This window comes from Ornithodoros turicata, chromosome 7 (genome assembly GCF_037126465.1).
Source record: "Ornithodoros turicata isolate Travis chromosome 7, ASM3712646v1, whole genome shotgun sequence".
In the NCBI taxonomy this organism is placed as follows: domain Eukaryota; kingdom Metazoa; phylum Arthropoda; class Arachnida; order Ixodida; family Argasidae; genus Ornithodoros; species Ornithodoros turicata.
The window spans coordinates 23,646,238-23,674,180 of record NC_088207.1 but is presented as its reverse complement, the minus strand read 5'-3'; the positions used below and the strand labels follow the sequence as shown (position 1 = coordinate 23,674,180).

At 46.7% G+C, this 27,943-nt stretch overlaps 2 protein-coding genes across 4 annotated transcripts in view; one reads left to right on the top strand and one right to left on the bottom strand.

The window, feature by feature from the left end:
• Positions 1 to 3: 3 nt before the first annotated feature.
• Positions 4 to 14,582, top strand: LOC135400357 (dehydrodolichyl diphosphate synthase complex subunit Nus1-like). Its single transcript, XM_064632193.1, has 5 exons — positions 4 to 505; positions 7,685 to 7,792; positions 8,517 to 8,687; positions 11,494 to 11,596; positions 14,418 to 14,582. Exons 1-5 carry the CDS (start codon positions 160 to 162, stop codon positions 14,506 to 14,508), a joined length of 819 nt encoding a protein of 272 aa, XP_064488263.1. The 5' UTR covers positions 4 to 159; the 3' UTR covers positions 14,509 to 14,582.
• A 1,342-nt stretch (positions 14,583 to 15,924) lies between these two features.
• The window catches only part of LOC135400354 (4-pyridoxate dehydrogenase-like), a 66,049-nt gene continuing 54,030 nt past the window's right edge, over positions 15,925 to 27,943 (bottom strand). For all 3 annotated transcript variants that reach the window (XM_064632187.1, XM_064632189.1, XM_064632188.1), the window contains exons 9-13: positions 26,582 to 26,726; positions 24,040 to 24,200; positions 21,685 to 21,862; positions 17,511 to 17,730; positions 15,925 to 16,580 (exon numbers count right to left, since the gene is read on the bottom strand). In XM_064632187.1, coding sequence (XP_064488257.1) covers positions 16,436 to 16,580; positions 17,511 to 17,730; positions 21,685 to 21,862; positions 24,040 to 24,200; positions 26,582 to 26,726 — 849 coding nt within the window. In that variant the 3' untranslated portion in view covers positions 15,925 to 16,435. The remainder of the gene's footprint in view (positions 16,581 to 17,510; positions 17,731 to 21,684; positions 21,863 to 24,039; positions 24,201 to 26,581; positions 26,727 to 27,943) is intronic.

Sequence of the window (27,943 nt, the reverse complement as noted above, 5' to 3'; positions counted from 1 at the left end):
TGATTCCAATCCTCGTTTTCCCGCTTCCTCGTTCCGACTATTTTACCGGCTGCGGTGACCTTTCTCGTTGGCGTTCCTTTTCCTTCTCGTTTCGACAATGTGCAATGCACACGCAGGCAACTCATTTAACATTCATATTCGACTTTTCGAACTTCGTGCATGATCATGTCCGCGGTGGCAGGGACCCGTCGAGCCGTTGTCGCCGTCGGTGCAGTTGCAGCGTTCGGGATTCTTCTGATACTGCAGTATGCTATGATGATCGCCCTGTGGATTCGCGCGTGGTCCCGAAGACTCAGACACCGGATGATGTACGTGCCACTGAACAGTGCAAAGGGTTACGCAGCCGTCGTCGCGCTCAAGGAAAGCACCGGACACATAGTGGATGTGCCCCCTAACGTTGCACTGGCTGTTCTGGAAAACACGGTCGATATGGACGAACTGGCCAAGGTGATTGTGTGGTGCATGGTGATGGGTGTGCGGACTGTCACCGTCTACGACGTGAACGGTGAGTAAGGATACGGTGATTGCGGTGTCGTTATTAAACAGCGGTTTGCCTCCCCGATATGGAGGCATGTGGTACAGGTCCCTACAAAAGTTTACGGAACACCATAGCGACGTGTTTCTTGATCGGAGCCATGCCCTAGCAGCGAACTAGAGTGGACGCAGTTATACTGATGGGTGCATGGAATACCAAGTCAACTGCATTGGTTCAAGTCTATCTGTCCCCGTTTGCTTCAAGGGTGTCTGTTAATGTCTCTGGAAGTTAATGGAAGTTGTCATACGAAAGATCAGAAACACGATCTCATCCACTTCGAAGGAATCAAGAGATTGGCTTAGCATTTTACGGAACCATTACCTGGTGCAGTGTATATACACTGCACCGGACACTTCGATCTGTCGGGCTCCCCGAACCCTCCCTAATAGACATGAGGGAGTTTTAGTTGAGATTGTGTTTGTGTCGTCCTCTCCCTTCCCGGGTTTTTCGTGTGACCAAGATGTACCAGCTTGCCCTTGCCCTGTTGCCTAGTTTTAGGAAATCGTAAGCGCACTTCCGATTCCAACTCCGTATCGCTGTCAGTCTATCCGACACCAAAGGAACCGTGCGATTGGCTTATGATGTTTTCGGAGACGATGAGAGAGAGAGAGAGGTGTTTTCGTTCTCCTAAAATTCCCAAAAAATGACAATCAGTGTACCGTACCCTATCGCCTTTGCGTACGTATAGGATAGCGTTGGTGCTTCTACGTACTCACAAAAAAACAAGAGAGCTTCGCGCATTGCGCAAAACCCTCCGCGCTATCCCTCACGTTCGCAAAGGCGATAGTGTACGATGCACTAAAACCCTCTGTTGTCTATTCCATGGGCAGCTCACGCCACCGAAAGGTCGTTCAGCGGTGACTTTTTTGTCTCCTTTCTGCGATACACAAGGCTGCCCGCCGGCCGCCAACCTTCTTTACAACTTTAAAAGGGCTATAAACTCTACCAAGCTAGCCCGCCGACTGTGTCGGCTCTAAACGGCGATTTTAGCATGTTGGCTGTAACACCTTTTTTATAGATGAATCTGATAGGTCCGCATATTCACCACATAGAGCACGCTGCTTGGCAACTATGGTCCCCAATAACAACGCTCTCGTTTCTGATTTTTTTTTATAACTGGAGGAGGAGCCTATTATGTAACCATTATGTAAGGAATTATGGCTACAAAATAGGCTCCGCCTCCCGTTTTCAACGAATCAGGTATACAGCAGAAATGTTGCGCGTCTTACACTCTTAGAAATGAACTTCACCGCATAGCACGCTCCTAGCCAACCACCATCTCGAATGATACCATTATCTGTCCTGATTTGTCGAAAACGGGAGGCGTACGCCTTTTTTGTGACATGCATAAGTGTCACAGAATGTGACATGCATAAGTGTCACTGTATGAACAGCATAAGTGTCACAGAAAAGGCGTACGCCTCCCGTTTTCAACAAATCAGGGCAGATAACAATATCATTTGAGCTGATGGTTGGATAGAAGAGTGCTATGCGGTGAAGTTCGTTTTTAAGAGTGTAAGCAGCGACGTTGCCATCTTCAGAAGAACATGGGTTTCTGTGGGTTTATCATTCACTGTTACACTTTAAAGCGCAAGGCATCGGCTCGCTCTCCAATGGGTTCCCCCCATTGCGGTATCGAAGGCAATGAACTGGCGGACAGCGCCACCGAAGCAGCTCTCTCGTCTCGGACACTGACGCGTATTGCACTGTTGAGAGGTGACCGGCGGTCCATACTTCGAAGCCTTGTGACTCCTCTGGCTACCCGCCAACGGACCGCCGACATACTACGCCCCGCCATGCTGAGCAGAGTTGACCCAGCGCTCGCTTTCCGCATGCCAGCGCAAATCTCTCGTCAAGACGCCGCATTAGTTCATCGAATGCGCCTCGACGTGGCCTTCACAGCACAGTGGCGCTACCGCTTGAGACAAGTTAACTCTCCCCACTGCAGTCACTGCGGTGCTGTTGAAGATCTAGAGCACATTCTTCTCCATTGCCCACACTACCACCCTTCCCGCTCCGTACTCTCCGCCTCCCTCAACGAGCTAGACTCCCGCCTCCTCTCTCTCAGAGAATTGCTTGGCCCCTGGCCGCATCCAGCTCACCACCGCTCTGCCCTCGAGGCTCTCTTCGTCTTTTTGGACGCCACAGGACTTTGATCCTCATTGTAACGGGACCCATTACCTCGTTCCCCGCTTCACCTCCAGCACTGCACTCTCAGAAATAAATCGGCCACTAAGTGTCAAGAAACTGTTCACATTTTGACCCTTATTTTATGCGTAACATATTAACGGAAGTTACCATGACGCTTATTTAGGTGTAAAAGCTTTACACATATTCCATCACTCTTAATAAGTGTAAAAAAGTGGACCATTTCTTGGCACCTACACTCTTAAAAATGAACTTCACCACATAGCACGCTCCTAGCCAACCACCATCCGGAACGACAACGTTCTCGCCCCTGATTTGTTGAAAACGGGAGGAGGAGCCTATTTTGTGCCGTGCATAATAGCCACAAAATAGGCTCCTGCTCCCGTTTTCAACAAATCTAGGGCGAGAACGTTGTCATTCGGGGTGATGGTTGGCTAGGAGCGTGCTATGTGGTGAAGTTCATTTTTAAGAGTGTATTTTAAAGGCTAATACATTACACATATACGGCAAGTGTGAAGCAATCCCCGCTATTTTTCCTCTCACCGTGTCCCGCACCCCGCTTAGTAAGCGTCAGTGGGAACAGGCAGTAAACGTAAAAACGTCACCTCACAGTTCCATGGGTTGTGATCTTGGACATGTATTGCCGCATGTGCTTGCGTTCCAACAGGTTCGCTACCACATGCGACTGCCCCGCGACGTCCGCGACCAGTATAGAGCTGCTCAGGTGACGTTTCTGCGCTTCTGCTGCGCCGCACTTGACGCACACTAATCGAGAATCATCATGAAACACCTGCATGTACGTCGGCTGTCTTCTCCAGTGCTATGACAGACAGACGCCCATCGCTTCAGAACACCTAGTGGGCCAACTTCTCCACATTTTTCATTTTTTACCAACCAACCAACCACACCGTCTATGTATACACCGCTGAAGCGTCAGACAAATGCCAAACTTAATAAACGAACTTTGCCTTCACGCTCGTCCGATTCCGTATACAGGGTGTTTCAGTTAAATCCCCGGGCTAAATAATTCGCGAACCGGTGCACCAATCGAATAACTTTCTTTGTTACAAGTATCTGTCCAATACCGCCTACAAGATGCGCACCGCGTGAATGAGCGGGAGGCGCTCATTATTTAAATAAAAATGCAAATGAGTTTCGTAAAAAAGCGTAACTTCTAAAGCAGGGCGCTGTCGGTATTAAAATGGGTACTACTCCTTTTGGGACCTTCAGTGGACACCTTTCAGAGAAAAATCTGCCACCGAAGCGGGTCATTTGTTGCAGTAATTAATTGGTTTCGGTTTACGTATTTTTGTCGCGGCTGGTCGCGGCGAAGCGCAAAAAGACGCTCTTTCACTCCCTTATCCATCAATGAATTACGTCCTTACACCAATGAATTACACCAATGAATTACGTCCTTTTGCGCTTCGCTGCGACCAGCCGCGACAAAAACACGTAAACAGAAACCAATTAATTACTGCAACAAATGACCCGCTTCGGTGGCAGATTTTTCTCTGAAAGGTGTCCACTGAAGGTCCCAAAAGCGGTAGTACCCATTTTAATACCGACAGCGCCCTGCTTTAGAAGTTACGCTTTTTTACGAAACTCATTTGCATTTTTATTTAAATAATGAGCGCCTCCCGCTCATTCACGCGGTGCACATCTTGTAGGCGGTATTGGACAGATACTTGTAAAAAAGAAAGTTATTCGATTGGTGCACCGGTTCGCGAATTATTTAGCCCGGGGATTTAACTGAAACACCCTGTATAGTTCAGTTGTTGATCCTTAACTGACCTGTTTCGTACCTATTTCGCCTCTACATATACGGCTTGCGCAATTAATGCAAGAATCGTAATCTTCATCTCGAGCAGCGTCATTGTCGCATCATAGTTCTAAAAATAAGACATTGTGACGCTGCTCGGGACGATACAGCTCTTCCTCGCAACATTATGACATTTTGACATTTTCGTTTTGTGCCGCCAGAGTGCACATCGCAACATGTTTTATTGTTCATAAACATGCATGAAAACTTGCTTCAGTCTGCACATTACATATAAATTCCACTAAGACCTTCAGGAAGAGTCATTGTGAATAACACTCTGCACTACGTCAAAAACTATATATGATTTACAGTCGGTATTACATATTCCATAAGCTAATGACAAGACAGAACGGCATCACATAGGTGTGCAGTCCGCCATGCACCATTTCAGCCTTAATACCTGTAGGAACACTTGGGTATCTGACAGGAGTTGACACGTGCCCAAAAGGAAGAAAAAAGGGGGCTTAATACAAAGGGCTATGATTGTACCAAAGAAGTCTAACCACTGACATCAGAGGTACAGTATGTAATCTAAAATGTGCCAAAGATCAGGCGTAGAGAACATGTGGAACACAGCAAACCAAAATGTCACTTTCTAGTTAGCTTACTTCTAAACAGCACTTCTGCATTAGGAAATGATGAGGTTACTCACAGGTTGTATCACCCGGAAGGAAATCAAAACAAATGTAGCGGTCCCTTTTCGCCGTGTGAAATGGCAACCAATATTCCCCGCGTGTTTTTCTACGTTTGGCAAGCTGATTTTTCCGCAGGCAGAGAAAGCTAGCAAAAGTAATACAGAAATTGAGTCAAATGATGGAAATATGGCAACACTGCCAATCACAAATATGCACATAAATATTTGACATTCACCCACTCGTTGCATTCAAACCTATAAAGCACACTGCAAATAATTCCACAATGACGAGCCAGAAACAGCGAAGACTCTGACACTTCCGCCTTCTGCATGGGACGTTGAAAGCGGGAGGCCTGAAAGACCGCGTAAAGCACACCATGAGTCGATTTCGTCCTAGCGACAGGCAAAACAAATCTAAAACGAAAACGCCAAAACGAAGACGTCCAAATGAACGCCCTGCTGTTGTTTACCTGTATCTTCGTGGCTGACTGCAGAATATCCGTTCCCGACGCGTTCCTTGAAAGTTTCACAAACTTCTACGCGTACAACTCGCCCTGGTGTCCTATGAAACACCAGCCAAGCAGCTCGCAGGATCACTGTTCGGCGTCGACGCCATCATGGAGGCGTTCGATCTCAAATTTGAACCTCTCGCTGTAACGTTTAAGCGCGACTTGTTTAGGGGTCAAAGAGAGAGGAAAGGCGAAGGGGGACGGCAATGAGATTATGCAGTGACGACGCCTTCAGGCTTTTTGTGAGCGTTTAACCGTCAAGAGAAACTTTTAGGTGTAATAATTTAAGTGTAAGGACGCTTCCATCTCGAAATGACATCTAAAATAAATTATATTCCGCCTAAAGCGAAAGCCCTAACGCTTATTCCGCCTGATTTTATTCTTCATAAACGCAAGGGTGAGCCTGACGGCTAAAATTTGTCGCGTTTTTAGCGTTTTACATCTAAATAGGCGTCAAGAATGCTGTAAGTGGTATTTTAAGCGATTCATTTCTGAGAGTGTGGGGTAGAGTATCGCCCGCGGCGATGAAACTCCCCACCTATCATCCTGAAATAAAGTTGTTGTTGTTACACTTTAAAGGTTGTTACACACGCTAAAATGAAAGTGTGTGAACAGGTGGTAACTTCTACAGGGTGTTTCAGTTAAATCCCCGGGCTAAATAATTCGCGAACCGGTGCACCAATCGAATAACTTTCTTTTTTACAAGTATCTGTCCAATACCGCCTACAAGATGCGCAACGCGTGAATGAGCGGGAGGCGCTCATTATTTAAATAAAAATGCAAATGAGTCTCGTAAAAAAGCGTAACTTCTAAAGCAGGGCGCTGTCGGTATTAAAATGGGTACTACCCCTTTTGGGGCCTTCAGTGGACACCTTTCAGAGAAAAATCTGCCACCGAAGCGGGTCATCTGTTGCAGTAATTAATTGGTTTCGGTTTACGTATTTTTGTCACGGCTGGTCGCGGCGAAGCGCAAAAGGACGTAATTCATTGGTGTAATTCATTGGTGTAATTCATTGGTGTAAGGACGTAATTCATTGATGGATAAGGGAGTGAAAGAGCGTCTTTTTGCGCTTCGCCGCGACCAGCCGCGACAAAAATACGTAAACCGAAACCAATTAATTACTGCAACAAATGACCCGCTTCGGTGGCAGATTTTTCTCTGAAAGGTGTCCACTGAAGGTCCCAAAAGGGGTAGTATCCATTTTAATACCGACAGCGCCCTGCTTTAGAAGTTACGCTTTTTTACGAAACTTATTTGCATTTTTATTTAAATAATGAGCGCCTCCCGCTCATTCACGCGGTGCGCATCTTGTAGGCGGTATTGGACAGATACTTGTAAAAAAGAAAGTTATTCGATTGGTGCACTGGTTCGCGAATTATTTAGCCTGGGGATTTAACTGAAACACCCTGTATAGTTACCACCTAGGTCAGCATAGCGCCTGATAACGGCTGTGAAAGGGTTGTATAAGCAATTATCATACATCCAGATTGCTACAAAAAAAACGTACGCTCCCCTCGCTCACCGAATCAGAATTAGATTACCCTATCATTCGCGGCAGCGGTTGGCGGGCAACATGCTATGCGGTGAAGTTCTGTTTTGAGAGTGAGCAGGTAGAACTTTGCAACCTTTTAGACACAACATATTTGCGACACATATTACCTCTTAAATGGGTGTAACTGCTGCACGCTCTTTTCCAAGAGTGCAGATTAATCTGCAGTTTCGGGATATGACCCCTGGGCTACGGTTATAGTTACTCTTGCCTGGCTCGATAGCAGCTTATACCACGAGATGAAGTTTATACTGGTCCGTGGAAACAGCTAACTACTGGTTTATTATTACTATATGGCACTTTCGCGAATCGCTCGGACAGTTTCTGAATAACGTTACGCTTACGTGCGCACAAAGATATATCTCTATTACGTTGTCATTGACGACCGACCTGAGAAACCATAGTGCATTCTGTTGCACCATTAGACACCGCATCGTAACTTTTGCCATTATCTGTTCACGCAACCGAACCTTACTCTTTTCCCCGCAGGAATTACGTACAAGAACCTGAGCCAACTGCAAGATGCCGTTCAAGGTGCGCTCTTGGAGTGCCGTTCTTCCAAGGACGCCGTAATGTTTATACAAGAGGAGAACCAGAGTATGTATTGCTTTTTCAACACAGAATGGTTGTGGTTCACTGTCTATACATCACGGCTGAATAGGTGCACGCTTCAGAAAATGGCTCCACATTCTTGTACCTGATCAAAATGCCAAAAATAGTTTTGGGGGTATTTCGTCAATGATACTGTACGATACATGAACTACAATTTTCAGTCCCACCTGAATAGAGAGATTTAGTGCATCGTACGCTATCGCCTTTGCGTACACAAGGGATAGCGTTGGTAGTTCTGTGCACTGCGCGAAGCTCTCTTTTTGTTATGGACGTGCGCATCAGAACTATGAAAGCTATCCCTCACGTACGCAAAGGCGATAGCGTACGATGCACTAAAATTCTCTAATAACAGAAAACTGTGCTGTAACACCCGATGAACATCGAAGTGAGGCTGTGCGACTATTCAGGTTTTCCGGATACTGAAACGAATAACTGTGTGTTCAATTTGAATTACGAATCGATTACGAAATTTCAAATCGAAGCGGTTTCTCTTACAAACCGTCTGCAGTAAACCCTCGTGATAACGATGTTGATGGGGTTTGTAAGTAGGGTACCCTCACAGTCACGTTTTTCACTCGCTTTTCTGTACGCACTTCGCAAAAAAGAAAGAAAAAAGAACGCTTGAAACAAACGAAGAAATGCTTGCTCCGTTGTGATAGGTAAACGTCCCACAGGGGCAGATGGGATATGATTTACTCGTTATTTTCAGACATCTTGGAGCCTCAGACGAAGGATTCCGCCCTAAGAGTATATGTCATCACCGCCCAGCACGGCAAGGGCGGTTTGGCGTCCGCTATGAGAGCCGTGTGCCAAGACTACGCCATGGGAAGGATTCAAGACAACCAGATCACGCAGAAGATGATTGAGGAAGAACTACGCAGTAAGTACATGCACGTTTCTACCACGGGAGAGGGGAACAGTGTCCCTCTACATCTTTCTTACTATACTTAGAAGCAGTTTATTTCGCTGAGGTTGAAGTCAGTGGCGAATCGTTAAAAGGGTGACTCCTCCTGCTTTGAACAAATCAGGAGACACAACGCTATCGTTGGTGGCTGTCCAGGTGCGTGTTATGTGGTGAAGTTCTGCTTTTAACAGCGTGTAAACCACAAATGGCAGGACTAACTGCGTGCCTTAGTAATATGGACAGTGCTGAATGATTGTAAGTATCATTACTAAGTCCACCTTTTTCTTTTCTTTTTCTTTTGTCGCAATGCAATAGCAAGAGCACACAGGTTATACGAAGAATAAGGAAAACGACGTCTAGGTATACTGAAAACAAAGCAGCATTACAAAAATACTTCACACTGTACTTTTAAAACAAGTGGTAGCGGTGGTGACGATTTCGACTCTTAAAAAAACCCTTCACCACCAAAACTACCACATAAGATGGTGAAGGCCAACCACTGCCCAGACTCTCAAAACAGAATTTCACCATATAACATGGTGAAGGTCAACTACTGCCCACACTGTTCAAGGAGAACTTCACCACACATAGTACGATGAAGACCAACACTCTAAAAACGGATGGTGGTGGTGGTGGTGGTGATGATGACGAAAGACCGGCTTGCCGTTATTGGCCTCACGTATGTGGGCTGCGTCACGACTGTAGCCCGGATGAGATGAGATGGTGTGACAACGGAACTTCACCTCATAGCACGCTGCAAGCCAACCATCATCCCGAATAACAACGTTCTCTCCCTCGATTTTGAAAACGGGGGGCGTACGCAATTTTTGTGACAATTATGAACTGCATAAAATGCAACAAAAATGGCATACGCCCTCCGTTTTTAGCAAATCAGGTGAATAACAATGTCACTCAGGATGATGATTAGTTAGGAGCCTGCTATGTGGTGAAGTTCTGCTTTAAGACTGTGCATTTATAACTGTTATGCATTAGCAGTCTATTGACAAAGTGTTATCATCCGATACCCGACGCCACTTTATTGAACAAATGTATTTGTCCTCAAACCGACTGCCCACAGTTGCTCGGAATGCTGTTGCATTTTGCTATTCCAAGTGTAACCTTACGGGAGCATCCTACATTTTTCAACCCCAACATATGCAAAGGAGACCTTATCTCGCGATGCAAGAGCCTCATTAACTCGCCGTCATGTGATGTTTTTTCTATATCACTTCCCGCACTTTTTTTTGTCCCTGATATCCTGCAGTTTTTCTGATCAGTATTGCATATAATTTCTGCGATTTTTGCTTATATATATATACTCTTTTGTCCTGACGAAGACTATGTGTTCTATGTCTATCTATGTAAATGTATCTATGTAAATCTATGTGTTAAATTGCCCATTAAATAAATTAGTTTTTGTTAACGTTCCTGTAATCTGTAGTCCAAGTCTTATTATCTCACTGGTTTCATATATCTGTAATGCTAACTATATTATTTAACACGTGCCTGTGTTTAGGTATAAGCAATCTATCCACCAACATATATACAATACTGTTGGTGGATAGATTGCTTGTATCTAAAATTACAGGCACGTTTTAATAATAGGGTAAGGTGGGCCACGATGAGACACGGGGCAATACGCGACATGTTTTGCTCGACGGCGCCAGTATCAGAGATGCCTTGCTCTATATCCTTGAAACTTTACTCATAGGTGGCTCTGCACGTACGCTTTATTACACGTGAGAATTGTCCGCGTTGGTTTATGCGCTGAAGAGAGAGAGAAAAAAAAATCTGTTTCGTAGAGATGTAGAGCCACGTGTGTATTACGTAATCTGTGCGTGTGTTCTCCATATCCCAGACTCTTAAAAACGAACTTCACCTCGTAGCACGCCCCTAGCCGACCATCATGCCAAGTGACATCGTTCTTTCGTCTGATTTGCTGAAACCTGGGGGCGTACGACATTTTTTGTGTCATTACGCAGTTCACAATTGCCGCAAAAATGGCGTTTGCCCCCTTCCTGCGGTTTTCAACAAATCAGGGGAGACAGCGTTGTTATTCGGGATGATGGTTTGCTAGGAGCGTGTTATACGGTGCAGCTCTGTTTTAGAGTGTGGGTATATGTCGTCTTCAGCATTATGCAGACTCTTAAAACTGATGGTGATGATGGTGATGGTGAAAGGGCTCGCCGTTGTCGGCCTCACAGAGGTGGGCAACGTCACGACTGACGCGCTGGGGGAATGTGCGCCCTGGGCCGATTTCTAAGGAAACTGTGCCGACATATGTCTGAAAGCGTCTGAGGAAAACCTAGGAAAAAACCCCTTAAAAATGAACTTCACCGCATAGCACGCTGCTAGCCAATCATCATCTAGGACGATATCGTTCTGTGCCTTTCATCGTTTCGTCATTTTACCGTTCTGTGCCTTTGAAAGTAATCTGATTTGTTGAAAGCTGGAGGCGTACGCCTTTTTGTGATACTTATGCTGTTCACATTTGCCACAAAGAAGGAGTACGCCTCTCATTTTAAACAGATTAGGGCAGATAACAATATCATTCGAGATGATGATTGGCTAGGAGCGTGCTATGCGGTGAAGTTCACTTCTAAGCGTGTAGAACTGCGTGAGTGTGGTCCAACAACAAGGCCCTTGAGGCTGTTCTTGATGGCCACGTAATAAAGAAAGCGTTATTATTATTATTATTGTCAAATTTATTACCAGTGTGTAAATGTTGACACCAATCATATGTTGTTACGATTATTAACTCTCTTGGATGCACATGTTTTAGGGCAGCAGAAAGGGATGCCGGAACCTGAGGTTGTTCTTCGTTTCGGCAATGATGACGCCGTGATGGGGTTCTTACCATGGCAAATTAACCATAGCGAAATGCTGTAAGCTATTTACTCCTTATTTTATAACTTGATTTCCTTCTTTCTCGTCTTTCGCATTGCAAGGCATAATCAGCTAGATAGCTAATATCAGCTAAATAGCGGGTGTTTTTCTTTTCTTTTTTTTTTGCCCAAATTTTCATAATTTTTCATACATGCACAAATTTTCATAAAAAGACGAATTGCATTAGGACGCTGTGAGTTGCGTTGACGATGGAGAAAAAGCCTCGCTTTTCTCGTCCAACACATGACTAATGTGAAATGCGGATGTTACGAAATGATGTTACAGTTCATGATCGAGCACCGCAATTTATTCGCGGGCACTTTGTCACCGTTCTGCACGGAGTTAGACACGCATAAAGAGTGGGCAGAATTATTCGTTGTGTTAAATTCCAGCGAAGGAGATCTCGGAACACTTGACGACTGGAGAAATGTAAGCTTTAGGGAGACCTTTGTGTATTGTGCTGATAGGCTGTAGAGTGAAGTGTAGCCTCCGTGGTGAAGCAGTTTCACAAAATGCGTCTCATTTACAAACGCGCTGTCACGCGATCCAGAGCCGTATATTAAAAGGGAGTCTGGCCATTGGGAGGAGTCACAAAAAGAGGCTCGACCTGTCAATCACAATTTCGTTCCTCTGATTGGTTTGCTTGTTACCAAGGGGGTCGCCATGACACCATACTGCCACCCAAAATGGCGACGAAGACAAACGCAGTGAAGCGGGGATTTCGTGACAAAAAAATTTCACAGACTAACCTGATTTTACGCTGCAAATGTACATCCTGATATAAGTTTCAAGGAAATCAGTTTCAACTTATGCTCATCCATCGATATCTAACTGAAAATAATACGTTTTGTCGCCGGTGTTAGGCCTAGTGAACACGGCGACCACAACGAAATCATAACAAAAACGGTGCTGTGCTGTACAATCTTATATTTAATTGCTGGATTTCATGAATATAAACATTCTTGCCTCTTATATTCCAACTATTCATGGAGATTTGTTTAAAAATCATACCGACAACAGAATGTGTCCCAGCAGCTGGTTCTGCCGGCAGCGGTACAACGCTGGAAGCAGTCGACAATTCCCGACGTGCCTTACGCTCCCTAGGTGGCGCTCATCAAATCTGCACCAACAATCCACTACTTTTGCAGATTGCGAGAGGTATCCATTTCAATCCCATCCAATCCACTTGCCACCCAAAATGGCGCTGCCCATGTTGGATAAGGGGGCAAATAGTGAGGATAGGCTGATTGATAGCGCCCCATATTTCAAGACTTCATTGGTCGGAAAGCTGAAAAAGTGGGTGGAGCTTCAGGTATAGGCATGACCCATTAATGGCCAGACTCCCTTTTAATATACGGCTCTGACGCGATCTAAACACCAGCGCCAACCGCGGCGGTGTTGATAGCGGCCACGCGAAGCAACCTTCAGCCATCCTGACAACTCTCGCCCCGCTTTACGATAGGGCCGAGGCTCATCCCCTCGAACGCTATTTGGAGCGCAGGGAATACCAAATTTTAATCGCTAGCGTTATTTTTGCGTCAGATATCTACGTGCGATCGCTCCCGAACGACACGTTCGCTCTACCGACACTGATCGGAATCGGGCCTCTAGAAGTTCATGACAAAATACCGGAAAGAGAAACGCTGTAAAAGAGAGGTACGAAGAGAATGTTGATGTAATGGCACCGCGGTTATAGCACAGAAAAGCCACTGTGGTTAGGCAAATGAGACGCCGGCAGTTCGGCTAGCAACCGAATATTTAATGACGCAGAACGGATATTCCTGCCTTTTCAGCGAGGGCAACTGGTGGATGCAAATTATTGCCGTCTCATATAGGATTTACGTTCCCCTTCGCTGCACACACGAGCGTATTCCATGTCATCCTTCTTTCACCGTTTGTTGGTCTATCCTTTACTTCCTAGTTCTTTTCTTTTTTATCTATTTTATTCTTCTTATTCGTCTCCATTCTTTTCTTTCGTTCTTTCTTTTTCCCCCTTTCTTTTATTTATTTTATTCTTCTTTCTTCATCTTCATTAATTTTCTTTTTGTTGCGGAATAGCAAGCCGACGTCCCGTTTGGATGACCTTTCCCCCCCCTTTTTTTTTCCTTTCGTCTAATAAATATATCCCACCCCGTATTCCATGAAATTGGTGATTGAGAAAATTCCCTACATGATACATGTACCCCCTCCCTATCTTTTCATAAGTACACGGTTAAAACAGAACTTCACCACATAGCACCCTCCTAGCCAACCATCATTCCGAATAATGTCATTCTGTGTCCTGATTTGTTCAAATCAGGGGGGTGGCGCCTATCTGGGCAAGATAATGTGTCCCAGATAGGCACCTCCTCCCATTTCCAGCAAATCGATACACAGAATGGTATCATTCGGAATGGTGGTTGGCTATGAGTGTGCTATGCGATGAAGTTCATTTTTAAGAGTATATACACTCTTCAAAATGAACTTCACCGGGTAGCACGCTCCCAGCCAACCATCTTTACGAATGATATCGTTATCTTCCCTGATTTGTTGAAAACAGGAGGCGTACGCCTTTTTATGACAATTATGAATAGCATAAGTGTTGGCTAGGAGCGTGCTACGAGGTGAAGTTCATTTCTAAGAGTGCATAGGCCAATCGATAGTTTTGGTACCTACACACTTTTCGCAATACTAGAATATGCCAAACGTACACTGGTCACGTGCCCAATGACGGAACCCGTAAATATTTGCACCGATTACCCAATCTCTAGTCTTACTGACACCCTTTCTGCGTAGCCAGTATGTTATGAAAAGTTCATGGTCGTTCCACCTTTCTTCCAGTGACATCCTGAGCTTGAAGGGAGTCCTCGCCTCGGAGTTTGTTCAAGTATTGGAGAAGTATGGGAAAACGGAAAAGCGATTCGGCAAATAGCTTCACCTGGACATTGGTGGTTCTATAACCATAATGTTAGATCCCCACATGTGTAAATAAAATTATCATCCCGCCTGTACCACAGCATGATACTCAGGTCCCAAACTGCATCAGAGCTGCACGGTCAGTTATGATACAGAGGTCACATAAAGGACAGTTTGATGCACGCGGAAATGGCGGTTGCTTCAGAACGATATATCGTGAACCCTGGTTAATATGACCACCAAACTATCATATACTAACGAGAAACGCACACTCCCCTAACCTCAGAGACTGCTTCATTCCGGCCACTCTGATGTGCACAACAGCAGCAGTGTGACCTGTTCTATAGCTGACATTTTGGCAGTCCGAAAAGTTCCATGAGTAACTCCGAGGTCAACAACATCAGGAGTCATCCAAAACCTTGGCGTCCTGGTTCAACACATGTCGCTCTCTGCCTGAGGTACGTGGTAGAGTCACTAAATAGGGAGCGGTGTAGCGACACTGAGCCAGCGAGCCCGCCATGTTGGGTCCAGCGCGGCTGCGTCGCCTAGCAACGGAATATCAATCTCCCCCTTCTCCGCTGAAGAACAGCGCGCAGTCCAGCCAGCTCGCAACCGAGGAGACCGGCTTTGGATGGAGGTGACTAAACATGGACGGCGCGTTCTTGGAAAGTGAAACCACGTGACACGATGAGCCCAATCACGGACACCGAACGGTAGCTCCGGCGCGGAGAATTAATGCGATACTCTGTACCCTATTTAGTGGCTCTAGTACCATTACTACAATTATATCATATTATCGGTACCATTGCTCCAACCATTGTTAGAATGATAGGGTTATCACTCCTGATTGGAAAAGACAGATAGGCGCGCATCTTTTTGTGTCCATTACCGTGTACCCAAATTGACGCAAAAATGCGTACGCCCGACACTCTTTCGAAGCAGAGGCAATAGCCGTATCATTCGTGGCAATGGTTGGTGCAGAGCGTGCTATGCGGTGAAGTTCCGTTTTCAAAGTGTAGGAAGCGCTTCTTGCAAGTTGATTTCTCTGTGATTTAAGTGGATTTTCAGTGGATTTTAGGTCAGCCGACCCCTTCTTTGAAAACGAATTTTGCTGCTCATTGCACACATTCAGACTCTCACAGCTGGCTTAATTATTTCATTGCTTGGGAACATCCTCGAAAGCTTCAACCATGCATGTTTTCGAGGCAGCATAACAGTTGAGATTTATTTTTGCTAGGAAGACTAAGTGGATAATTGGGAATAAGCAATAATTGTTCGAAGGATACAATTACGACAGCTCCTTCTTTGAATTAAAAGGGGTATGAAATTACCAGCTAGCTAGATGCGAGTCAAAGCGGTAACTCCAATGGCAAGTCAAAATTATAGTTTATTACAGGAGTACCTCGACATACGGAGCACGTTTTTAACCTCTCTTCTCCTCCTTCCCCCTGGAGAAGCCCGACTATATAAGTAGGGACACGCAAAACATTGGCGAAAGATATGTTTCCATCCATTTAATGCAACGAGATATAAACGAAGAGGCATTGAAAAGACACTTGCTTATTTTCTAGGCAATACTTGAGCCCCGGGAAAAAGTCATCCTGGCCAAGGCGGCCAGTTTCTTATAAGACTCTTCTTTCAGAGACAGAGACATGCGAAGGTGAGCAATGCGCGGAAAGGCAGGTGCCTCAAGCGGTGCCAATGAGCAATGCCTCAGGTGGCTCATCACCAACACGCAGAAGGCAACAGAAACATTTTACGAGGGAAGTATGACGCAGGCAAAGCCGACGTTCACATTAAGTGGTTTTGCAACAGATTGAGAACGGTCTAAACAAACAATTGGAATATTTTTGAATTAACCGAAAGTATGAAGTATCCAAGATCGGATTAACGTGAGTCCACCGCATCTGCAGTCTACATTGAAGATGATCCCCCAGTATCCGTCACCGTCTCTTGGCATAGTAGTCTTCCAGGATCATCGCAGCACCTTTCATGGCAACCATCTGGACTGGGGCGTGGCTGTTCGCAGCCACGTTTTCGGGCATCACTGAAGCGTCCACGACTCGTAGGTTGCCAATGCCACAAACGCTGCGTATAAATGTAATTGTTTGCTAGCATTATTGGTTCAAACGGCACACGTATCTTATTCTGACTTTCAGCTTACACTCTCAGAAATGAACTTAAGGAGCGAGACTTAAGGCCCACTTAACTGACACTGTGAACGCCTGCATCCATATATCTAGGGGTAAAGCGCTTTAGCACTAGCTAAAGCGAGGGAGGGGGGGGGGGAGTTCTCACGCCCTGAGTCCACGACCACACTCTAAGAAAAAAAGGAGTACTTTTACTCCTTTTGGGGAGTAATTGCATTGCCACAAAAAATAGTCCCTTTCGGGAGTAAATCCACGGGAGTAAATGAATGTCACAGAGTGAAGACTGCATTTCACGCGCTGTTGTAAGAGTCCCAGGTACATAATTGGTGTGCATGCATGAAAATACTTTGAAGCAAACCGTCAACCGTGATATATCGAGTGATATAAAATCTTGCGCAATACTAGGGCACAATTTGCGAAGAAAGATGCACAAACTCTTTATTACTCTGTGTGGCTGGAAAATTTCTACATTATCTGAGTTATACAGCCTTATGTCGTTCAAATTGACCAAGGGCATATATTTACGTACACTTTTGCATTCAGCAGACCATTCGCGAAGTTTAGCGATAATTTGCAGTCCTGGGGAGTAAATGTCGGGACTAAATGTTGGGTTAAGGGACTAAAATGGGGAGTAATTGCAGACTAGGGGAGCAGAAGCTGCAATTACTTCCCGTTTTACTCCTTTTTTTTCTTAGAGTGCACTTGAAATCGTCATTGCCTAAAACTGCCCTATACCGGTTAAAGATTGGCTTCATGTCCGGTCCTTAAAAATGTATATATGAAGATAGAGCGGTTGAGTGGCGGTGAGGAGGTCTCTAATCTGAAATATGAAAAAAAAAATGGGAAGAAAGGAGAACATGCATTGTACCAGAGACGCGGCGTTACGACAGAGTTCGTTCCGTTGCCCATGCGACAGGTTCCCGAGAAGTCCCACGACGTGAACGTCAAGTGGGTGCACATGCACGCTATGTACTTCTCAGACCATAGCTTGTGTTGCTTGCATGAAGGGTAAGGAATGTCCCAGATTTTAGCTCCAAGATCTTCTCTCAACGCTTTCGCCGAAACCACATCCAAGGCAATTTTCACGGCTGCAAAAAGAAGAAAAAGAAAAGGGGGGTTATGGGATGTGTCAGGACACGTCGGCGAGGTTTTCACGTGAGTACACGTTGTGAATTGAGCACGACCTACTAGATTATAACGACCACGTCAGGCGCACCCCTCCCATGCGCCGCATTTTTGGAAGGCAGCGGTGGCGCTTCTGATCGTCCTTGTTATTGCTTCCTCAACTTCTACAATACTTTGTACTTCAGCTTACCTTAGTATTTCTGTACAAGCTGTGGACTTCCACAGATGTTTAATTCTGAGGTTGATTATTATCATCATTCTACGCGTTTTCATAGGAGCTATCGCTGTCGTCTGCTACGGTTGTCGTACATACGCTTCTGCGAGTTCAAAATTCAAATTTCCATCGTCCAATCGTGCGCCAGTCTGCCAGGGCGCGTCAGTAGCGCCCCTGGCGGATCGTGCGGACAGGCACCTCATAGGGTTTGCTGATTGTGACATGGTCGTTATAATCTATTAGGTCGTGGAATTGAGACGTTTCAGGAAAAGATAGCCGTTTCGATGAAGTGAGTAAAATTTCGATATCACAATGCTACTTTTGCTTTCGTTCTGTATTTATTACATTTGTAGTGTTGTTCGTGAAAGTCAGTAAGTGAACGTGAGAGCTACACTCGATCTTTTTGGTTGGGCGACGACAGTATCGTGGGAGGCAGGGCAGAGACCCGTCTCAGCAGTCTGTTCAGCGCCGTACGATGATACGAGAAGTAGGAGATGCAATTCAGGCAATCGACGCCGATATTACGTGTAAAAGTGAGGCATTGAACGGAGTCGTACCCGTCGTCACCCCTGTCGCGCGTCGATGTTGAACGTGTAGACGAGGTGGTATTCCTCTACATGAGTCCTGACCGGCGATGATTGAATGTCCCAGCGGGCAGAAGGTCGTGGCCCCACGCTAGGACGGCGCCGGTAGAACTGACCGTCACTTCTATCGATGTGGGATTTTGAGCCTCTAGATTCTGAACTGTGGTATATCGGGATACCCCAGCCGCATTATACGGGTCAGCTCAAGGCTCCTTTTTGTGGTCGGCGCCTGTCTCGTATACCTACACTCTTAAAAATGAACTTCACCGCAGCACGCTCCTAGCCAACCATCACCCCGAATGACAACGTTCTCGCCCTAGATTTGTTGAAAACGGGAGGAGGAGCCTATTTTGTGCCATTATGCACGGCACAAAATAGGCTCCTCCTCCCGTTTTCAACAAATCAGGGGCGAGAACGTTGTCATTCGGGATGGTGGTTGGCTAGGAGCGTGCTATGTGGTGAAGTTCATTTTTAAGAGTGTACCATAATACTCGGGTCTAGAGATCTCCGTATACCTGACGCCTACACTCTTAAAACTGAGGGGGGGGGGGGGGGGTGTCGAGGTAGCTTGCCGTTGTTGGCCGCACTCATGTGGGCATCGTCACGACTATAGCCAAAAAAAAAAAAGGAAAAGAAAGTGGGAGAAAGGGGAGTTGAGGACTTCAAAGTGATGTAGAGGCAGGATGACCGGTACTGAAGGGACGGAAGCACACTGCAGGTGAGAGGTGCACTAGAGTGGTCTCTCCGCTAGGCCCGTTGCTTGAAGAAAACGCACGAGGCCGCGAGTTTTTGAAAGTCGTTCCGCACAAGAACCTTCGGGGAAGAGGACGTCCGTCAGTATACCAGGCCTGGCGTGGGGAAGATGGGTTTCCCGCATGGCATGGTATGCACGGTATTCTGTCAGGATATGCGCAATTGTCTCGGGATGATTACAGTGTCCGCAACTGGAGTCCTCCCTGGAGCCGATCTTGCACAGTTGCGAGTTCGTGAACGCAGATCCTGTGCGTAATCGATGGAGCATTGTCTGCATACCACGGGGAAGATCTTTCGTGGGAAGAGAGGGTCGGTGATTCTGCATGATGTCCTGTATGCCAGGGTGACGCATCTCAACTAGCTGTTTGACGACCATGAGCCTGTCAGGGTCGGCCGGGACTGCTAAGGATGGGCTGCAGCTGTTGTGTGCTGAGGAAGCTAGCTGGTCCGCTCGTTCATTGCCTCTGATGCCGACATGAGATGGGATCCATTGGAGCGTAAGCTCACCTCCGGTTAGCCTATGCTGGGCACACGATCTCCTTATACATCCGGCCAGAATGCTACCACACATGGGGTTTATCACGTTGTTGAGGGCACTTCTGGAGTCCGTAAGCAAGACGGCCTTAGGTATTCCGGTGACTTGAACCGCAGCAGCTGCGTGTAGCAAGGCCAAGAGTTCGGCCGTCGTAGATGAGATTGGGTAGCGAACTGATTTCCCTTGCCAGGCCTTGTTTATTGACGGGATGTAGTACGCACTGGTAGCACTTTTGGAACGGTGGTCAATGGAGCCATCCGTGAACACCAGAGTATGTGTGTGATAAACGTCGCTGATCAGGTTCTCAGCCGCCATCCTGGCCACTAGGGGGCTGGACTCGCTCTTCTTCCGTAGACCCGGAATGTGGAGCGTTGTTGCGGGCACGAACTCCCGCCACGGCGGCGTAGGCGGACTAGCTGGGAGCCGAGGAAGAGCGCCCCTGTTGGCTAGAGAGCTGGTGGCACTAGCCAGGCGTCCTAGGGATGTGTGTGTCCTCTGTTCGAGGCCGGTGAAGAGGGAATGCTTGCTGATGGATGTTGATGCATCATCCAGAAACTGGAGTCCTTTGAGCTCAGAGTGGACACTAACAGGCTTTTCCTTAGCTTCCAGGTACGTTTGGGTGACGCTAGAGAACGTTGGGAGACCAAGCGCAGTTCTTATGCCAGCGCGATGAAGGCGCTCAAGGGCCTGCCATTGTGTAGGCGCGAGGTCTACGTATGGCGCCACGTAGAGAATGCGTGACAAGATCAGGGCTTTGTGAAGGGTGAGCAATGACCGCGCATTGCAGCCCCATGATTTCCCGCTGATTCTGCGTAGCAGGTTGAGCGTTTTCTTCCCCTTGCAGATAGTCTCGTTTACTTGCTTAGACCAGCGTAATGTGCTATCGACGGTGACACCAAGATATTTACATGACGCGCATCTTGGGATGGGAGTGTTGTTAATGCTGAGGCTTGGGAAGTCTTTGCCCACGTACTTTCCACGGGGAATGCAGACCATGCATTTTGACTTCTCTGGTGACGCTTCCAGCCCTCTCGCGAGCAGCGCTGCATTGAGCCCGTTCAAGGCAATATCAGCTGTGTCACGAACTTTCTCCTTGTCCGTTCCCACAATGCGGAGGCAGATGTCGTCCGCGTAGATGGTGAGATGAAGGGCGTACGGTGTAGGGCGAATTCCTCGGTGAATCCCTGCCATGATTAGGTTGAATAGTATAGGTGATAGAACACTGCCTTGTGGGACTCCTCGCTCAAACTTCTTCACAGAGCTGATACACCCGCGGACGGAGACGTCAAACGTTCTGTTGGACAGAAAGTCACACAGGTATCCTAGAAGGCGGCCAGTGACTCGAGCTGCTTCGAGCGCAGCGAAACATGCCGAGTGCGTTACCGAGTCGTATGCCTTCTTCACGTCAATGAAGAAAGCGAGAGCAAACTCATTGGACTCTCTCGCTTGCTTCAGGCTAGTAGCCACTTCAGCGATTGCGTCAGACGCGCTCCAGCCCTTCCGGAATGCCGTAATGTGATCTGTGATCTCTTAAAACTGAAGTTCACCGCATAGCACGCTCCTAGCCAACCATCATCTCGAATGATATCGTTATCTGCCCTGATTTGTTGAAAACGGGAAGCGTACGCCTTTTTTGTGACACTTATGCTGTTCATAATTGTCACAGAAAAGGCGTACGCCTCCCATTTTCAACAAATCAGGGCAGATAACCATATCATTCGAGATGATTGTTGGCTAGGAGCGTGCTATGCGGTGAAGTTCATTTTTAAGAGTGTAGGTGAATACTTGTGCGCGTGGTTTGGAAATTGGACGGCCCGTGCTATTAACATACCTGCAACACAGCGTTTGACGTCATCGGGATGAGAGTAGTAGCGTGGGTCTATGAGTGGATGGTCGTGGGGGTCCGAGCTGCGCAGCCTTAGAACTCCCTTTGATTTTGGTCCGTACATCAGTGGGTACAGCTGGAAGCCTGGTTCGTTTTGGTGTGGGCCGAAGTATGCGTCGAAGCCCTGAATTAAAAAAAAATAAAAAAAATAAAAAAGTATATTCAAGAAAATTATATCTATATAATACTATATACTTTATAAAAGACTGATACTATAACATACTTTATATATATATATATATTTATGTAATCTATAATATAGTATAATTTAATATACTATATTTTCGAGTGTGACTACATTAAAAAAACAGACTAGACCTACCACAATTACACCTACAAAGGGAGATAGACAGGCTATGTTTTTTTTTCTTGGAATTTCTCCAGGCAAATAATAGCCCGGGGTATCACTCCTTCATAAGCATAAATACACCGTTTTATCAGACACGACATGTTACACAATTCCATCTTCCCAGGGCGACCACTAACCTTTTTCGCTTTTTCCCTTTCTTGTCTGCTATTTCAGACTGGAATGCTCTTCCCCAAGAAATTAAACTCCTAACTGACGTAGTCTCTTTTCGTAAACGATGTGAGTTGCGCATTCTGTAACCGAGGCCGTGAATACATATGTACGGGGGGTGTTCAAGTCAAACCGGGACTTTCTGCCTCCTGAGTGCACAAATGGCTCGCACTACTTCTTTTTCGACATTTTCACACGCCAGAGGCCTCCGCGCTTACCACGTGGTGCTCCAAAGTTTGTGCAAAACAGATGACACGTGCTAGACAAGATGGCTGACAACGAGGTGAGCGCGCACATCGAACAGTGAATTCTCATGAAGTTTCTCGTGAATGAAGGTGTAAAGTAATCTGAAATTCACAGAAGACTTCAGGCTCAGTATGGCCACGATACACTTACCCGCAGTAAAGCGTTTGAGTGGTGCAAACGGTTCCGAGACTTCCGTACATCAGTGCAGGACGATCCCGGCCGGGGCAGCTCAGAGCCCAGTGTCAGAGCTCCTGAGAACATCCAATTTGTGGAGCGCCTGATATTCAAGCACCGGCGGATAACATGTCTCGAACTGGCTCGAAGGACGGACCTTCCTGTGGGAACGTTGAACACTATCATTCACGAACACCTCCAGTTTCGGAAAGTTAGTGCCCGTTGGGTCTCGAGGCAGCTCTCCGTGTTTGACCGGCAGAGAAGACTGGGAATCTCCCAAAAGCTAAGGTACCGTTTCGAGACTGAAGGACAGCCGTTCCTTGATCAGATCATCATGTGCGATGAAACGTGAGTGCACCATTTCACTCCTGAGTATGAACGGGCATAAAAAAAGTGGAAGCATCCAGGCTCGCCAGCTCCCAAGAAGTTCCGTAGCACCCCGTCTGGGGGTAAGGCATGGCCAGGGTTTTCTGGGACAAGGCTGGCGTTGTTAATCTTGATTTTCGCCCAGTGGTACCACCATCAATAGTGCATATTACTGCCAGGTTCTCAGGGATGTGCATAAGGCGCTGAAGCAAAAGCGGACGGGCCTCATCACCAAAGGAGCCCTCCTCCTCCAGGACAATGCACGCCCCCATACCGCGCATCTCACGACACGCACCTTACAGGAACTTGGCTGTGAGTTGCTATCACATCCCCCTTACAGTCTAGACCTCGCCTCCAGCGATTTCCATCTCTTCGGGCCACTGAAGGCGTTCGTTGGGGTCCGCCACTTCAGCTGCGACGACGAGGTCAAGAATGTGGTCCCATCATGGCTGCTACGCGCCGGTAAGGATTTCTACGCTGCTGGGATCCAAGCCCTCGTGAAACGCTTGGACAAATGCATTAGTGCAGCTGGAGATTACGTTGGAAAATAAAACTAATTTCTCGCCTGTAAGTTCATTTTACTTTTGCGACAAATGAAAAGTCCCGGTTTGTCTTGAACACCCCTCGTATATATGTATATACTTTTTGTGTGCTTGTGTGTGCTTGAGTGTGCGGCTGCTACGTTCTTGTTTTTCATACTGTATTCTCCCCTTATGTAATACCCCAGTACGGGTGCTTAAGGTAATAAAAAATGAAATGAAATGACTAGATAGTGCAATCTCTTTACCGAAGGAACGAGACATGGAAGTGCACATGTCCTTGACTGCCCAGCTTAGTGGTGATGACAAGGAGCAGAATGGAGCGACCCACTGAAGTTCGTAAGAACTTGCCGCGTTCTATGTGTCATCACGGCTTTTTCGTGCCCTTCCATAATGCTGACTACAAGCACGGTCGTGCTACAATGTTCGGCGCCATTGTGCTGCTTCGTGTGAGCGTACCTCTTCGGGGAATCCGACGTCCGTGAGTAGTTGTTTGGTTTCTTCTATGCCTGGTCGAAGAGAAATCATGGCTAGCTCCACATCCGAATAATCGGGAGTGGTGACATACTTCGTCTGCGGATAGAGGAGGGATTCTATTCCTGCTCCAACACTGAACGGACCTGCGTGCAACCGATGTCTGTGTCAGATTGATGTACGAAGTAGCTCTAGGCATTAAGCATTCAAGTGAGGTCAGCGGCGACGCAAATTAGGATACGTGGAAGGTAAGTGTCACTGAACTGCCACTGCATAAGGCGAACACTCTGATGGAGTTGGGGGGCGGGGGGGGGGGGACGAGAACGACGACAGGTGCAGCTGATGAGAAGGATGAAGAGCAGAGGCTATGAAAGGCCAGTGTCTTTGGCAGGCGGGGACAGAAAATCAGGCCGGTGGACGACACGAGACTTTACCAGACCTCCTGTGAAAGATGGCACCGGTTACGCGATAGCATGGGGAAGAAAATACTCGGTAATGACACAGGTTTTACCGTTTGACAATCTGCCACCCTAAAAGTCGTTGTACACTCTAAAAACAGAGCTTCACCGCAAAGCACGATGTGCGCCATTGTCACGAATGATAGGGTTATCGCTTCCGATTCGAGGAGAGAAAGGGGCGTACGCCTTTTTGTGGCAATTTGGATACGTGATAATTGCCACAAAAAGGCCGACGCCTCCCTCTCTCCTCGAACCAAAAGCGATAACTCTATCGCTCGCGGCAATGATTGGCGCACTACGTGCTATGCGGTGAAGTTCTGTTTTTAGAGCGTAGGGCTAGGGGATAAGCTTCAAAGAAATCTTAATCGTACATTTAAAAATGGAATGAAGAAATTTGAAGGCGATTAATGTAATAGATATTTTCCGAGTAGGTAAAGAAGTTCAGAGTATACGCATGCTCAGCCACCCGCAGGCGGCTGGCATGTCGCTTTGGGGTATATAGTTAATCGGTGTCAAGGTTCCGCGGACGTACGAGGTCGACACTTGACAACGCTTTAGCCAGCTCCATTGAAAGCACGATAATAGCCAACCATCAACCCGAATGACAACGTTCTCGCCCCTGATCTGTTGAAAACGTGAGGCGTACGCCTTGTTTGTACCAATTATGCCGTACGCAGTGGCGTATCTAGGGTGTGGCAGGTGTGGACAGGTGCCATGGGCGCCAGGTGAACAGGGGCGCCATTATGTGGTCGGGTGTGAATGTGCCGGGTCGGGCACTCAACCTGGCACATTCATAAATGATCCAAAGCACCCGCTATTAGAGAGGTTGTAGTGTGAAACCTAGTGCGGACCACACGAAAACGCATCCCCAAGGACATCGTGTTAACCATGTTGCAATGGGCGCAGGTAGCTCTAGATACGCCACTGGCCGTACGTAATGGTACGAAATAGGCTCCACCTCACCGTTTTAACAAATCAGGATAGACAACGCTCGGGATAATGGTTATGAGCGTGCCATTTGGTGAGGCTCATTTTTAACAGCGAACGTACTTTGGAGCAATGGAGATGATTGGAGTGGGTGTCGCTCAGCTGGCCAGATAAGCCTCCGTCGGCGAGACCGGACGCGCTCCTCAGGCGCGCTCTTTCGGTTTCGGCTCATTTCCATATCAAAATTTTGTTATGGGTATACATGACATTCTCAGGAAAACATAAACAAGCCCTTCGGTGTCACGAAGACTTCCGGTCCTTCCGCGACTAAGGATGCTCGGAACCAGCCACCATGCAGAATGATAGCTTTCACTTTCCCGATTTGTTGAAAACGGGAGGCGTACGCCTCTCTGTGGCTATTTCAATCGCCATAAATAGACGTATATACGGCCCTCTCTCTCCTCAAATCGGAAGCGATGGCAGTATTAGTCGCCATAGCGGTTGGCGCAGACTGTGTTTGCTGCGGACCCGGATGTTGTTTTGGCAACATACCGGAAGCGTTGCAGAAGGGCATGTATTTTAACGCACGCGTGTGTTTCGGGATTTTTAAAACCTAGAATGACGTTCAACGAATGTAGTCTCTCAATCTGCCATCTCGCTTTTGCCCGAAATTCCCTAATTAAACAGTTAATCAATGAATTTCAGGTAACTAGTCATCTGGTAGTTGCAAACTCTCTTCCGGTGGATGTTCTCCTGGCCGTAGAACTCAACTGCGAAAACCACACCTATGCTGCTCTCACACTTTTTTTTTTTTTGCTTCCTAAGAACTCTGTGGAGGTTATAAATATAAACCCTCTGTATGAACGAATAGTCTTGAATTGTGTAGAATTAGCTGCGTGACCCGGCGGAGCTGGACTCCCGGAAACATGTTTGCCAGCCCAAACTCGGCCTGGCCTGGAGCACACAGCCAATAAGAAGACTGGCCCGGCCCGCGGTCTGTGTCAGGGGTCCTGTCCCGTACACGTGTCTGTTGCGTACCACGTCAAATGGTAACCGTAATGATAAGTGCCAACAACAACAAAAACAAAAAACAAAAACAAAAAAAAAACACATTGGGGTATAGACGTGCAAACGTATCTCACCGGTGCTCTTGGTAATATAATTGAGAAGGGCGTTGGGATCCCGAACCTGTAAATCAGCGTCAGCTTTCATGAATGCTGTGATTCCTCCAACAGTAACGTGATCCTTGAGGTTGTCGCCTACTGGTAGGTCAGCTACGACGGGAATCTAAGACATTCAAGAGAAGAACATCACTTTTAATCTGCTCCCGTCTTGCTCCCGTACCAACTAGACAGAACCGCGACCTATTTTTCTTAAAAAAATGTACTGGAGGAAGTTCACACTCTCTGATACAACATTAATTGGTAGAAAGAAAAAAAAAATAGGAGAGTTTGGTAGCAATTCCTACAGTCGCCCCCATATATTGGCTTCTTCCTCCCGTGCTCGACAGTTGGTCCGTATCGTTCTGCACCGGCTCAACGCACAGGTCATGCCTTAACAGACAGCAGTAACATTCTCGTGTCATGCTTGTAAAATGGGGGCTCGATGATATTCGGCGATATGATATTAAATTGAATATTGATATTTTAAATAGCTCAGTGGGTATAGTGTGTTCGCCGCCTGCACAGACTCAGAGGTTGAAGGTCGCCGAGACGCGGTTGGGGACTCCAGCAGCTTGGTGGCAGGGTACTAGTCCATCTGACACGCCCTCTTCCGCGAGGGACGTTGAATGCGGTGTGCCGTGCGTTGAGATTTCTGTACACGTTAGAGGACCCCCAAAATGGGCAAAGCTATTAATGCACAGGCTGACCGCTGTGGTGTCGCTCATGGTCAATAGTTGTCTCGCTACGTCAAGCTGTACGCTGAATTCATATTGTGGGAGAGCACAGCAGCCCCCTCTATCGTTTCAAGATTAGGAGTGCGCCAACATAGTACTATAGTAAGAAACGTGTACGGAGAACAATAAGGAGAGGATGCACCGAGAAGGCACAGCGGGGAAGCAGGATCATCCCTACAAATATTGGCTGTTAACCCGGATTTCTCTGTGTTTCTTTTGTAGTTAAATCCGCAAATTGTAACTTGATAGTGTCTTGAAAGGAGCGGGTTACATTTGTGAGTATTCATTATTGTACCCAAATACTTTTCAAGGCTGAGTATTTACTACTATACCCATTTAATTTTTGCCTATACTTCAATGCGTTTTTGAGTACCTGGTATAAACCCGGCTTAGGAATGTGCAAGTAGCAGTGATAATTGGTGGTTTACGTCGAGAGACAACTGGGACCATGATCGACGCCACAGCGGTCGGTCTGTGGGTACAAACAGCAGTAATACCTCGAACTGGCATTAAGTTGCTGCGAAAATAACCACGTGCACAATTTTGTTACCCGAAGTTGCATAACGGTCGATAGCAAAATTTAAATTTTCGCTCAAAAGTTACTGTA

Coding starts and splice junctions, on each gene's coding strand:
- LOC135400357 (XM_064632193.1), top strand. CDS start 160: ATGATCATGTCCGCGGTGGCAGGGACCCGTCGAGCCGTTGTCGCCGTC. Junction 7,793..8,516: donor TATACAAGAGGAGAACCAGA/GTATGTATTGCT, acceptor CGTTATTTTCAG/ACATCTTGGAGCCTCAGACG. Junction 11,597..14,417: donor ATTAACCATAGCGAAATGCT/GTAAGCTATTTA, acceptor CCTTTCTTCCAG/TGACATCCTGAGCTTGAAGG.